The following is a 13,004-nucleotide window of genomic DNA, read 5'->3' on the forward strand; positions in this document are numbered from 1 at the left end:
CTCTCTCTCTCTCTTTCCTTCTTTCTCTCTCTCTTTCTCTCTTTCTTTCCTTTCTTTCTTTCTTTCTTTCTTTCTTTCTTTCTTTCTTTCTTTCTTTCTTTCTGTCTGTCTGTCTGTCTGTCTGTCTTTCTGTTTATTCCCACACACATCCTCAGGTCATTTCTAAATACGTCCTGACAGCTTGAACTTACCATACCATTTCATGTCCAAGCTTCTACATTTTTGCCCCTTCTACATCACCATCAGCACCTCATAATTTGACTTCTCCTCTGTCATTCTATTGAAACTGCTTTTTCAGAGCTCACTTAATTGCCAGTGCAATTGACCTTTTTTTCCAGTTTTATCCTTGACCTTTTTGTAACACTTAATACTAGAGACCCCTTCATAAAAACCTCTCCTCCTTTGACTTCCAGTTCCAATACTCATCCTTGTTCTCAGCTTGCTCTGACTGATCATTCCTTTGTTTCCTTTGTCTCTGTTAACTCTTCTTCTTGCTACTAAATATTGGTGTTTCCCAAGGTTTTCTCTTCATTTCTCTGTGCTCTTTAATCTCATCAGCTATCATGACATCAACCATCACTTCTGTGAAGAGTACTTCTACATGTTAACTCCAGCTCTAACTTCTCATTCAAACTTCAGGTGTATTATCTCTGTGCTATATGGCTTCATTCGGATTCCCCACTAGAAATTCAATCTTAGCTTATTTAAAACCAAATTTATTGTCTTCTCTGTGCCCCTCTCTTACTCCCTCCCGCCAAACCAGCATTTCCTTTTCATTTTTTGCCTAGGAAAATGGTAGTGCCTTTTCAGCCTCGTTTCCCATTACATTGCTTCTTTTCATGCCTGCTGCTAACAGATTAACCTTTGCTTTTCATTGGGTCACTTCTCAAAAGTTCAACTCCATTTTGAAATTTTCTTTTTTTTATGACTTTGATAAGCACAAACATTTCTATGTATGAATAAGACCAGCAAAAAGGGATTACATACAAAATGGTCAATCTCTGTGATAGCTACTTTTGTTTCAAGTATTAAATTGGACATGATAATACCAATTCTGCTTTACTTGTCTGTATCCTTTTATGAACTTTCCTCTCTGTTTTTAAAAAATATTTCATTGATACACTTTATTGCATCATCTTTGCTTTATCTATTTCCTGCTTTATCCCAATTTTCTTTTTATTATTTTATTTTTTTCTCCAACTACATATAAAGACACCTTCCCCCCTCAAACAGCAAACAATTTGATAAAGGTTATACGTGTTCAATCATGCAAAACATTACCATATTAGTCATGTTGTGAAAGAAGATACAGACCCAAAGGAAAAAGACACATACACAGAAGATGAAAAATAGCATGCTTCTATCTGCATTCATACTTGATCAGTCCTCTGTCTGGAGGTGGATAGCGTTTTTCATCATGAGTCCTTTGGAGTTGTCTTGGATCTCTGTATTGCTGAGAATAGCTAAGTCATTCACAGTTGATCATCACATAATGTTGCTGTTCCTTTGTACAATGTTCCCCTGGTTCTGCTCACTTCGCTTTCCATCAGTTTGTGTAAGTCTTTCCACTTATCCCAACTTTCTACCAGGCTAAAATCTTCATTTCCTCTGACTCAGCCTCATCCAGCATAATTTTTTGGCTGTTCGTTCTAGTTATCTGCCTCTGGATGCATATCAGATTTTTAGTGTCCTTCCTAAAATGAGATCCAGAACTAAACCTATTGTTCCAGATAGGATTTGATCAGGGCAGAGTATAGCAGGACTTTCATATTCCCACTTCTGTACATTACACTTTTCAGTACAGTTTAAGATCTCATTTACCTTTTAGTCTGCCATATTGACTTCTGTTGAATTATGCAGTCCATTGAAATCCCAGGTGTTTTTCCACAGTTTGCTATCTAGCCAAGCCTTTATCTTAGATTTGTGAAGTTGAAATTTCAACCAAGTCATGAGATTTTACATTTATCTATGACAGAAATAATAACACTTTATATACTTGATCTCACAGTAACTTGTGAGTTAACTACCCATTTTATAGGTGAGGAAACTGAGGCTCACAGAGGAGAAATGATTTACCCACAATCACATTTATGTATTTACTGCTACTACTGCTAAGTTGTATAGGCATGATTAGACAAATCTTTTCTGTCTCCAGTTCTAGTTTTATACCAGAAGTTCTTAATTTTTTTCTATATCATAGATACCTTTTAACAGTTTGTTAAAGGTCATAAACCTCTTCTAAGAATTATGTTTTTACATGCATAAAATACATAGGATTACAAAAGAAACCAATTACATTAAAATACAGTTATAAAAATACTTTTCAAAACAAATTCATAAACCTCAGGTTAGGAAGCCCTGCTCTATTGAGAGTGGAGATCCACTGAAGACTTTTGAAAAAGGGAATAAATATCAGATTGATGCTTTAGGAAGATTTACCTGACAACAGTGTGCCACCTGAATTTGGAGCAGAGAGAGACTGGAGGCAGGGAGAACCAGTGTAGTAATTCTCATCAAGAAAACACTAGGTTCCAAGCTAAGTCGTCAATATTAGAAAGGGAGGGTCATCTATTCCAAATGAGATTGTGAGCACCTCAAGGGCAGGAACTATGTAAATTTTCATCTGCTTGCCAGTGACTAGTATATTATTTGCTCAGTAAATATCTGATGAATTGAATTGTAAAATAAACCTTATTCATCTGACATGTTTCTTTCGTGCAAGAAAATTTTGATGTTGCTAATTTTTCGCTCCCCAAATAATGATCTGATTTTCAAGGAGGATATATTTCCTTTCCATGTATTCTATTTTTCTGCTTCTCCCTTATTCAGATAGTTTATTTCCTAAAAGCTTGCACTGTTCTCCCTTCTTTGACACATGTCCCCATACTATTCCTTTTTTTAGGAAACATGTTGCAGTAAAAAGAGCACTGGCTATAGAGTCAGGCCACTTCATGTAGATCCCTCCTCTGAGGCTTAGTGCCTGTGTAACCTTGATTGAGTCAATAGGTCTCAGTTTCTTTATCTGTAAAATTCTGAGGAAGAAGTGGGCTGTGTGGCCTCTGAGGACATTTCTAGCTGTAGATTTATGATCTTGGGATAAACAAGACTGGTGGTGAATCATGTTGCAAAAGGATGTGGGAGGTAAAAAAAAATATGGATTAAACACTATTTTAAGTTTTAAAATCAAATGTAACCATTATTCAAAGATGGGTGTTGCATGAATAAATATACCTTCAGCTGGTCAAAGGACTTTATATGATGACTAGAATTATATTAATCTATATTTTTGTTAGTCTACATAATAATCTATTATAATTTAATCCATAGTATATCTATTAATCTTGTGTTTTTAAATGCAAAATTTTTTAATCAATGAAAGCCAGTACTGATGCTTCATATTATTTCTATAACTGCTTTGTAATTTTAAAAATGAATGTATTAGTTTAAATTCTACAATTTATATTTTGATCTGATGTGTTTTAGGTAAAGTAAAGAATCCTGAATGGAACAGAAACGAAATACCACATAGTTGTGGTGAGGTTTGTAGAAGGAAACAGCCTGGCCAGGACTGTCCACATTCATGTAACCTGTAAGTTTAAATTATAGAAATCTAAAGAATATTAAGGAGTATTTTCTGGTTGTTAATCTTAGATCCTTGTATCTTATTAATAATTAATTAGTGGAGGAAATAGAAATCAGCTTCCGCTAAGTAAAATCAAACTAAATAACTTTGGGCTTGCAGAGTCTATTATTTAAAAAAAAAACATTTAGGACATTTGCCCTTCTCCAGCAGTACCACTCTCATTATTTTTCTATATTTTTTCCAGCCATTCTTAAGACTCCCTGGTGCCAGGATCTTCCTTCTTCTAAGACTCTGCTTGTATTTATTATGGAATTACTCTCTTCTTTGTTTATCTCTTGGATTTTTCTTAATTCAGTTTTCCTTTTTGGTAGTTGAGGTTTTCTTCAGTTAACTCATATATCTTTCCTTGGTTCCTGAATTGGGCCTTTGTTCTAGGACAGGAGGGGAATCTGCTGCCTTGAGGCCACATATGGCCCTCGAGGTCCTCAAGTGCAGCACTTTGACTGAATCCAAACTTCACATTTAAGTCATTGTCAAAAGACCACACTTGAGGACCTAGAGGGCCACATGTGACCTTGAGGCCGCAGATTCCCCACCCTGGTAGGACCAGGTTTTGCCTGCTCTCACACACTTGGATGATGGGATTGCTAGACCTTGGTCTTATCCCTTCTGCAGCCTAAATGCCTCTGTGACTGTGCTGCCACAGTTCTGGAAGGGGGTGACTGACTTTAGAGACCCAGTTACCACCTACCTCCCTACCTGTGTTCTGTGTCCACGTTCTGTGGTTTTAACACGGATACTGGCCCCTGCCCTGTCTTTGTCTTTGACACAGTCACCAGCTGGGAGTTGGCTGTGGCTCCTACTGGACATCTACCTGATTTCAGATTTCTTGGAGGACTGGTGGGCATGTCTGGCCCATTTGTCTTCTTGAACCCTTACTTCAGTCAAACAGTATCAGAAATGGCCCTGGTTTTAGACAAAAGCTTCTATCGCTGCCCTCCCCAGCATGAGCTGCTTTTGAGTAGGGATTATTCCATTCTTTTCCTTCTATTTCCAACACCTCGCACAGTGCCTGGCAAGTAGGCATTTAATATGTGCTTGTTGATTAAGTACTTCTGCCTGTCTCTCTCTCTGTCTCCCATTGAGAACTGGCTTTGTCTCCTGCTGGGTTTCTGACAGGTGGTCACTAAGCTCCTGTTGACTTCAGAACTTCTAGAGATTGCATTGGTTTGAGGCCCATGAGCATTTTGGTTCTTCAGGGAAATGGGTTTGTCTGTTACCCTTCCTGCCTCCATCTTTCCTAGAAGTCTGCCCTCATCCTCCAGGATCTTTGAAAGATCATCTTGAGTGGCTCCATGATTTGCTCAGTGGTTCCATCCGCAAGGACTTTCAGAACCTGAAGAAGTCGTTTTTCGGTACTGGGATTGTGAATGCATCCAGGCTGCTCTGTTTTTCTCCTTAGCCATCTGGGGTATCAGCTGTGCATTAGACAGTTTTGTTCTTTTTCCAGTGCAAAGGTCATTCTCCTTGGCAGAGAAAACAGAAGCAAAGTAAGAATGGGGTCCTTCTTTTGTTTCCATTTCATCCGTTTCTCCATCATCTCTTTCCTTTCCAGTGAGTAGAACTACTTACTGTCTCTGTTTTAATCTTTCTTTTTTCCCTCAGGAAGCTTCTTTAAAAAAAAAGAAAAAGGCTTGTCTTCCCTCACCAGCTCCAAGTCATTGTAGACTGAATCTCTTATAGGATAGTGCCCCCTTAATGTCTTTATCCTCCTGACTCACTCTTTGTATGTGTCTTTCAGAAATCTAAATTGGTTGTTTTAGTTCCCCATGTATAGACTTCATTCTCTTTAGAGAGCTGCCCCTTTTTTCTCTTCCTTTTGTTTTTTTGGAGGAGGGAAGGCAGGGCAATTGGGGTTAAGTGATTTGCCCAATGTCACACGGCTAGTAGGTGTTAAGTGTCTGAGTCTGGATTTGAACTCGTCCTCCTGACTCGGGCAGATGTGATGCTCTATTCACTGCATCACCTAGCCACCTCTGCCCCTTTTTTGTCATGGGAATTGTTTATCTTTGTGTTTTCATAATGTCATTCTTGAGAGTTTTCCTTCTTCCTGGGATGCTCTTCCTTTACAGAATTTTAGTTCATTGCTTGCTACTTTTTTTTTTTTTTGCAAGGCAGTTGGGATTAAGTGTCTTGCCCAAGGTAACACAGCTAGTAAATGTATCAAGTGTCTGAGGCTGGATTTGAATTCTTTCTACAACTTTTATCTGCCAAATATTCTCTACCTTGCTTCTCCCTTCTGGTTCGTACATTAATCTGTCATCTTATACATCTTATACCTATCTTGTTCTTTTGGAAAAAGGGATACTCTCCAGTGATGAGTCCTATAACTGAAAAGCCTCAGGGGTAGCTGTGAGATTGGATTTGTTCCCTATTGTCAGGATTTTTAGTTTGTCTTGTTTGTTACTCATACTTTGTGCATTTTGTATATCGATGTGGGTTTTTTTTTTTCTTTTCTTGGCTTTGTTTCCTGTGAACTTCTGGGGATCTATATTGGTATTCTTCTTACATTGTAGCCAGTCTCTATGGTATCTGACTTGAATATATGTGGGAAGCTTTTTCTCTCCTCCTTCCTTTTTAGTTTAAAGCCCTTTTAATTAGATTTTCAAGATACCAGGCAATTTATTTTTAGGTATACTTCATCTTTACCCAGAAGCCTGCCATTTCTATATTGGTCTAGAACAGGAGTTCTTAACCTAGGCCCTATAAACTTTTTGGGGAAAAAATATTTGGTGACTGTATTTTTGTATAATTAGTTTTCTCTGTAATCTCATTTATTCCATATTATGCGTTTTTTAAAAACTGTTCTGAGAAGGGGTTCATAGGCATCACCAGACTGTCACAGGGGGTCCATGACACAAAAACACTTAAGAACTACTGTTTTAGAACAAGTCTCACATGCAGATACCATCTTCTTAATCAGCTATTAACTTCCCAAATCTGTCTTTATCGTCTAAAATTTTGACATTTTTAACAAAAGTGAATTTTTATATCATATTTTTAAGCAAAAATAGGGCACACCCAACTTACTTTATTAGAGTTAGTCCCTTTCGTCTGTTTATAAAAATCAAAGACACCTTCAGAGGATAAGGGTTTTCCCAGATGGAGGATATTCAGAAAAATATGCTAAGATCAGTTCCAAAAATGTGTTTTGGAATAATTGTAATACATAGGTAACTTCTTTTTTTTTTTTTTTGGAGGCAGTTGGGGTTAAGTAACTTGCCCACAGCTAGTTACACAGCTAGTTGTGTGTGTGTTAAGTGTCTGAGGCCAGAACCGAACTCAGGTCCTTCTGACTCCAGGGCCGGCGCTTTACTCACTGCACCACCTAGCTGCCCCCGTAGGTAACTTCTTGATGGTTCCTACTTTGAAGGCAATTGCGTTTCTTTGAATGTGTAACTTTGGACATATTAATTTTAAAAATCACTCATTATCTTAATATCATATCTTGTATATAAAATCGTAAAGCTAGAGGTCAAAATTTTGGCATTGTAACACAAAACTAGTCTCTTTTTCTTCCCTTGAGCCCTTTACTCCCACTATGACCCACCTGTTATAGACAAGTATTGTCACCCAACTATCTCCACCCCCCTCCTTTTTTTTTTTGTCTTTGAATCTTGTTAACAACTCATCCATTGGGTCTTCCCTTCACTTCCTAGTTGAGAAGTGTCTGGTAAGAGGTTTTGTGTTGTATAAAATGGACCCAACTCTGAGGAGGCCTAAAGTGCCTCAGTGATCACTTGGAAGGCTGAGAGAGTCTGTTTTTATGATCATGGACTTCTGTGATATTGACGATGCATTTCTCGTTTAAACAGGAATCAAGAGTAGACAAATTCTGATTGAATACTTTAAATAGTAAATGTGATTTGCATTATCATTCTTTTATAATAGAATTTGTAGGGATTGTTATTGAATTAATTATCAAAATAATCCTTTGTTCATCCAAGTATTTCTGTTTAAGTCTTTGCCATCCAGGACCTTGCCCATCATGCCCTGCCTTCATGACTAAGACATGTGAATGTGGACGAACAAGGTGAGATTAGAATTTTGCTTTATAGAAAAAAATTTCATCTTAATATCTACTTGTAAATTTAAGCTATATTGTAAAATATAGGCTATATTGTAAAATAGGTCATAAGGGCAGTCAGTTTGCTTATAAAGAGTAAATTGCTTACTTGTTTCACTCTAGTTTTTGGGGGGGTAAAGGGAGTAAGGCAAGACAATCAGGGTGAAGTGACTTGCCTAAGGTCACATAGCTAATTAGTGTGTCAAGTGTCTGAGACTGGATTTGAACTCAGGTCCTCCTGACTCAAGGGCTGATGCTCTATTCACTGTGCTCCCTAGCTGCCCCCACTCTTAATTTTTATAGCAGCAAAGTACATTGGGTTTCCTAGGATGTTGTGAGCACTGTTTCAGTAAGTGAGAAAAAATATGTCAACAAATATATTCACAGGATCCTTGCACAGTCACTAAATTGGCCTTTTTAAAATCTGTTTTGACACTCTTATTCACAAATCGCTTGAGTGTGTCTAGGGACTGTGATTTTGTCGGTATAGGAACTTTTGGTTTGGGAATTGCCTTTAACACTGCACCTATAACTTGAGAATATCTCATTGGAGGCTCAGAGTGTTATATGGCTTGTCTCTAGCTGTTAAGTGGTGGGGAGGATTTGAATCCAGATCTTCCCGATTTCAAGTACTATATTTTTTCTCCAAGACCATACTGCATACCATTTATATGTAATACTTTTCAAAATGTCCTTAGTGTTTAAAAAAAATCAGTAGAAATTGGCCTTGAGAATGAAATATTGCCAGGATGGAAGATCATTTTATTGTGCTTATAACTCACTTTTATATGACATTTTCTTATTGTATTATCTGACTCAGCAGTTCTGTGGGTGAGCAGTACAATTATGATCTGCATTTTACAGATGAAGAAATAGGCTCAGATAAGTGACTTGTATAAGTAAATGGCAGAGCTTGGTCTTAATCTCAGGTATTCCAAGTCCAACTCCTTTTTCTAAAAAACTGTTATCTCCACTCAGTCATTAGTTGATTGTAACAAAAACATGGACACAGGGACAGTTCGCTGGAGGGGTTTTCCTCATCAATAGACGTGAAGCAGTTGACAGATATTAGCTGTAAGGAACATTATTAAATGATGTGACGGCATAAAGGACTTCAAGCACATTCAGAAGACACTTTACTCTTTTTTTTGCTTTTTGGAGAGGGGAAGGTAGGGCAATTGGGGCTAAGTGACTTGCCTAAGGTCACATGGCTAGTTTTGTGTTTTGTGTCTGAGGCTGAATTTGAACTCAGGTCCTCCTGACTCCAGGATCAGTTCTCTATTCACTGCGCCACCTAGCCACCCCGACACTTTACTCATTATTCCGTAAGAGGATACATCCCTGTGAATCTGGTCTAGCAAAAGAATAAACCTTTGAATAGCCATCCTGAGCACATATATTCTCTAGCTTTTTGAAGCTAGGTGAGTCCTTTCACCTCTGTGGGCCTCAGGCATCCTCCTAAGACTTATTTATGTCATGTCATATGAACTTTACATAAGCATTACATGACATAATATCCTTACCTGTTACGTTACAGAAGAAATTCTTTACAAAAGGGGAATCACAGATAGTTCACAAGGGAGGTTAGAAGATGCCAAGAATAGAATTGAAAATGTAAGTACTTGAAGTATCTGCAGTCTCTAGAGTAGTTCATGCAAGCAGCATCCAGATAATTGGCATTCATCGTCCTTTCTCTTTCATTGCCCCAGTTTTCCCAAAGGTTATGTATCCCACAGAAATTTTGGCTGACTCAGACTGAGTAAGGATAAGATGCTATCAGTGTACATAGTACAGAGCTATCACAAGGACCTGTGTTCTTTGAGCCTTAAGAATTTGGCCTGGCTAAAGGAATAGTTTACTGCCAGGCATCCTTCTCAGAGCATGATAGCGACTGCGGCTCAGCTTGTGATCTCATTGATACATGGAATTTCTGCGTGTGGAAATCCCCTATAGCAACGCAGATTAGCACCTTCTCTGCAGCTTACAGTGTTAAGAGAATTGTGCACTGAGAGGTTAATTGACTTGGCCTAGGGTCACCTAGCCAGTATGTCAGAAGCCAGACTTGAACCTACCTCTCCTTTGGCACTTCTCTATTTGCTACACCATACTACCTCTCCATCTTCACACAAGATATTTTATATATGTGTGACTTAATTTAAGCAAACCTGATACAAAAATCCAAACATTTGAAACAAATTGATTAGGAAGTTGTTATTATTTTTTTTTTTTAAGGAATTGGGGTTAAGTAACTTGTTCAAGGTTACACGGCCAGTTATTATTTCTGGGTGTGGTGCTGAGTATCTGAGCCCAGATTTGATCCAGGTCACCCTGACACTGGAGCCAGTGCTCTTACTCGCTGAGCCACCTGGCCGCCCCTAGGAAGTTGTTATTATTTTAAGAGGATTCGTCACTTCTCTGAAGAATCAGAAAATTGAGAATTGGAAGAGGCATTTGGATTTAAGTAGTCTATCTCTTAGTTACTCTACACTACAGTATCTTTGCCAAGTTGTCCAGCTTCTACTTAAATTCTTCCTTTGGTGGGGGAATGTATTTATGAAGAAATGCATATTGGGGGCAGCTAGGTGGCACAGTGAATAGAGCACCAGGCCTGGAGTCAGGAGGATCTGAGTTCAGATCCGGCCTCAGACACTTGACACATTTCCTAGCCGTATGACTTTGGGAAGGTCACTTAACCCCAATTGCCCTCCAAAAAGCAAAAAAAAAAAAAAAATGCATATCTTTTTCTGACAACTCTAATTCTTAGGGAGTTCTACTTTATACTGAGCTGAAATCTTCTTCCTTGTAATTTCTGCCCATTGGTGTCCTAGTTCATTCTTCTAGAACCAAAGGGATTAAGTCACCTTTCCACATTTTATCTCTTCAGCTATTGGAAGTCAACTGTTAAATTTTCCTTATGACTTCTCTTCTTCAGGCTTAACATTCCTAATTCCTTCACCCATTTATATGGCATGGTTTTAAGCCCCTTACCTTCCTGATGGGCCTCCCAGACACTCTTTTTTTTTTTTTTAAAGCAATCGGGGTTAAGTAACTTGCTCAAGGTTACACGGCCAGTTATTTCTGGGTGTGGTGCTGAGTGTCTGAGCCCGGATTTGATCCAGGTCATCCCGACACTGGAGCCGGTGCTCTTACTCGCTGAGCCACCCGGCCGCCCCTGAGCAATTGGGGTTAAGTAACTTGCTCAAGGTTACATGGCCAGGTGTTTCTGGGTGGGTGCTAAGTGTCTGAGCCCGGGATTCGATCTCCAGGTCTTCTCAACACTGGAGCTGGTGCTCTTACTCGCTGTGCTACCTGGCCGCCCCCCCCAGACACTCTTACAGTTTATCAGCATGTCTCTTATAATGTGACTTCCAGAACTGAAAAATAATATTATAAAAATCGTTTGACCATCACAGAACGCAGTGGTACTCTTACTTTCCTTTTTGTGGATAGTATACCATTAATCTGGCCTCATTTTCTATTTTGTCAGATACTTCACACTGCTGGCTTTTTTTTTTTTTTTGCTTTTTGGAGGGGGGAAGGCAGGACAATTGGGGTTAAGTGACTTGTTCAAGGTCATACAGCTAGTAAGTGTTAAGTGTCTGAGTCTGCGTTTAAACTCAGGTTCTCCTGACTCCAGGGCCGGTGCTCTGTTCTCTGCACCACCTAGCCGCCCCACTTCTGACTTTTTTAGGTCACTGTCAGGTCAACAGCAACAACAACGACACATGTACATTGTCTCTTCTCTAGAAACAGCTTTCTAGTTACATCTCCCCTCTCCTTTGCTTGTTTTTTTAACTTAATGAAAGAAACATTTTAAGTTTGGAGAGATTCTGTTTCTTTCATCTAGTATGTTAACAGTTATCCTTTCTATTATCCAAGCATTATTTAATTGGAAAAGCCTGTAGTCAATGCCTTCATTGATTAAAATGTCAATTAAATAGGGCTTATTTCATGGTCACTAGAAACCTTGTGTCCAGATGGACATAAATCCTTTAATAAATATTCCACTCACATTTCTTACCTGTGCCCATGATGATATCATGTCAGAGGCCTTGCTGCAGTGCAGGCATTGTAAGTGTGTGGGATGCCAGCCCCTGATCATTTTTTAGACTAGGATTTTGATGGACGTGCCTTGAGCAGGGTGGGCCTCCCTTAACCAGAGCCAATCACATCCTTCATCCTTTGACTGGGCTTCTTATCCATATGCTATAATCTTCCAAAGGAGAACCACCCAACATCTTGGTTCTCTTAATGTCTTAGGAGAAACCCTCAGGCTGTCCATTTGGTATCTTTCATTATAGTCATGTGACTGGCCAATCTCCTTTTCTAGTCATGCATGTCCTTTATTTATTTTAGGCCACTGTTCATACACATGTCTTTGTTAGAATGGGTTGCTTCCTGGTTTCCCCCATAATGGGCCTTTCTTCGAGTAACCCTTGGGTCATCTGCAACTTTAAGGCTCCAGATCCTGATGTTCCATGATTCACACTCATCACAGATTTCTGTGAAAACTAAAGCAGAAAGTGTTGCTTAGTCTACCTGTTGGCTACCTTCTATATCTTAGTTGCTTTCACCCCTTGGGATACTGCACTACCATCAAGTATAGGGGAAGGTGTAATTTTGTAGGTGCAGTAAGTATTTGGTAAAAAAGTACATTTTAAAGAAATACACATTGTGATAAGTTCACCAAGAAATAGCTGGTGCTGTGGGAAAAAAGTGCCATGTTAGCTGTCAGAGACCCTGGATTGTTGTCTGGTTCAAATTATTCATAGCCCTGTGGCTTTGGGTTTGTCACCTATAATTCCTTAGTCTTAGAGTTGATGAGCTCTTAGGTCCCTTTCAGTTCTCTCTCTGTGATCTACTGATCTTTTAAGGTAAGTAGTTAGATATAATAGGGTAAGGTGGAAAGGAGGAGACACATCCAGGATGCTACAGACAGGATTAGGAAGAGGGCCTCTAAGATTTTTGTAAATACTACATTGCGTGCACTTGGGTTACAGACTGTGATTTTGAGTGATATTAATTGTAAGTGAGATATTTGCTAATATGACATTTATTATGTCCAGTCACTCAGTTCGCTGTGGACAGTCCAGCTCAATTCACTGTTCTAATGTGTGTGGCAATATTCTGAATTGTGGTAAGCACAACTGTGCTGAACTTTGCCATGCAGGTGAATGCCAACCATGCCGTCTTATAGTACGCCAAGGTAAGGTTTCTCTTCTTATCTCATCATCATGTAATTTTCTGAGAATACCACATAATCATTGTTCTGGTGTTAAAGTTTTCCCATTACAT

The 13,004-nt window shown here is 38.9% G+C and overlaps 1 protein-coding gene across 1 annotated transcript in view; it reads left to right on the top strand.

The window, feature by feature from the left end:
* Positions 1-13,004, top strand: part of NFX1 (nuclear transcription factor, X-box binding 1) — a 77,814-nt gene that overhangs the window by 13,986 nt on the left and 50,824 nt on the right. The window contains exons 5-7 of the mRNA XM_069087930.1: positions 3,484-3,589; positions 7,605-7,676; positions 12,776-12,915. Of these exons, the coding sequence (XP_068944031.1) occupies positions 3,484-3,589; positions 7,605-7,676; positions 12,776-12,915 (318 nt within the window). The remainder of the gene's footprint in view (positions 1-3,483; positions 3,590-7,604; positions 7,677-12,775; positions 12,916-13,004) is intronic.

The sequence above is a fragment of the Petaurus breviceps genome, unplaced genomic scaffold (assembly GCF_028583685.1).
Source record: "Petaurus breviceps papuanus isolate PSGF00001 unplaced genomic scaffold, PetGlider_PUasm1.0 183, whole genome shotgun sequence".
Taxonomy (NCBI): Eukaryota; Metazoa; Chordata; class Mammalia; order Diprotodontia; family Petauridae; genus Petaurus; species Petaurus breviceps.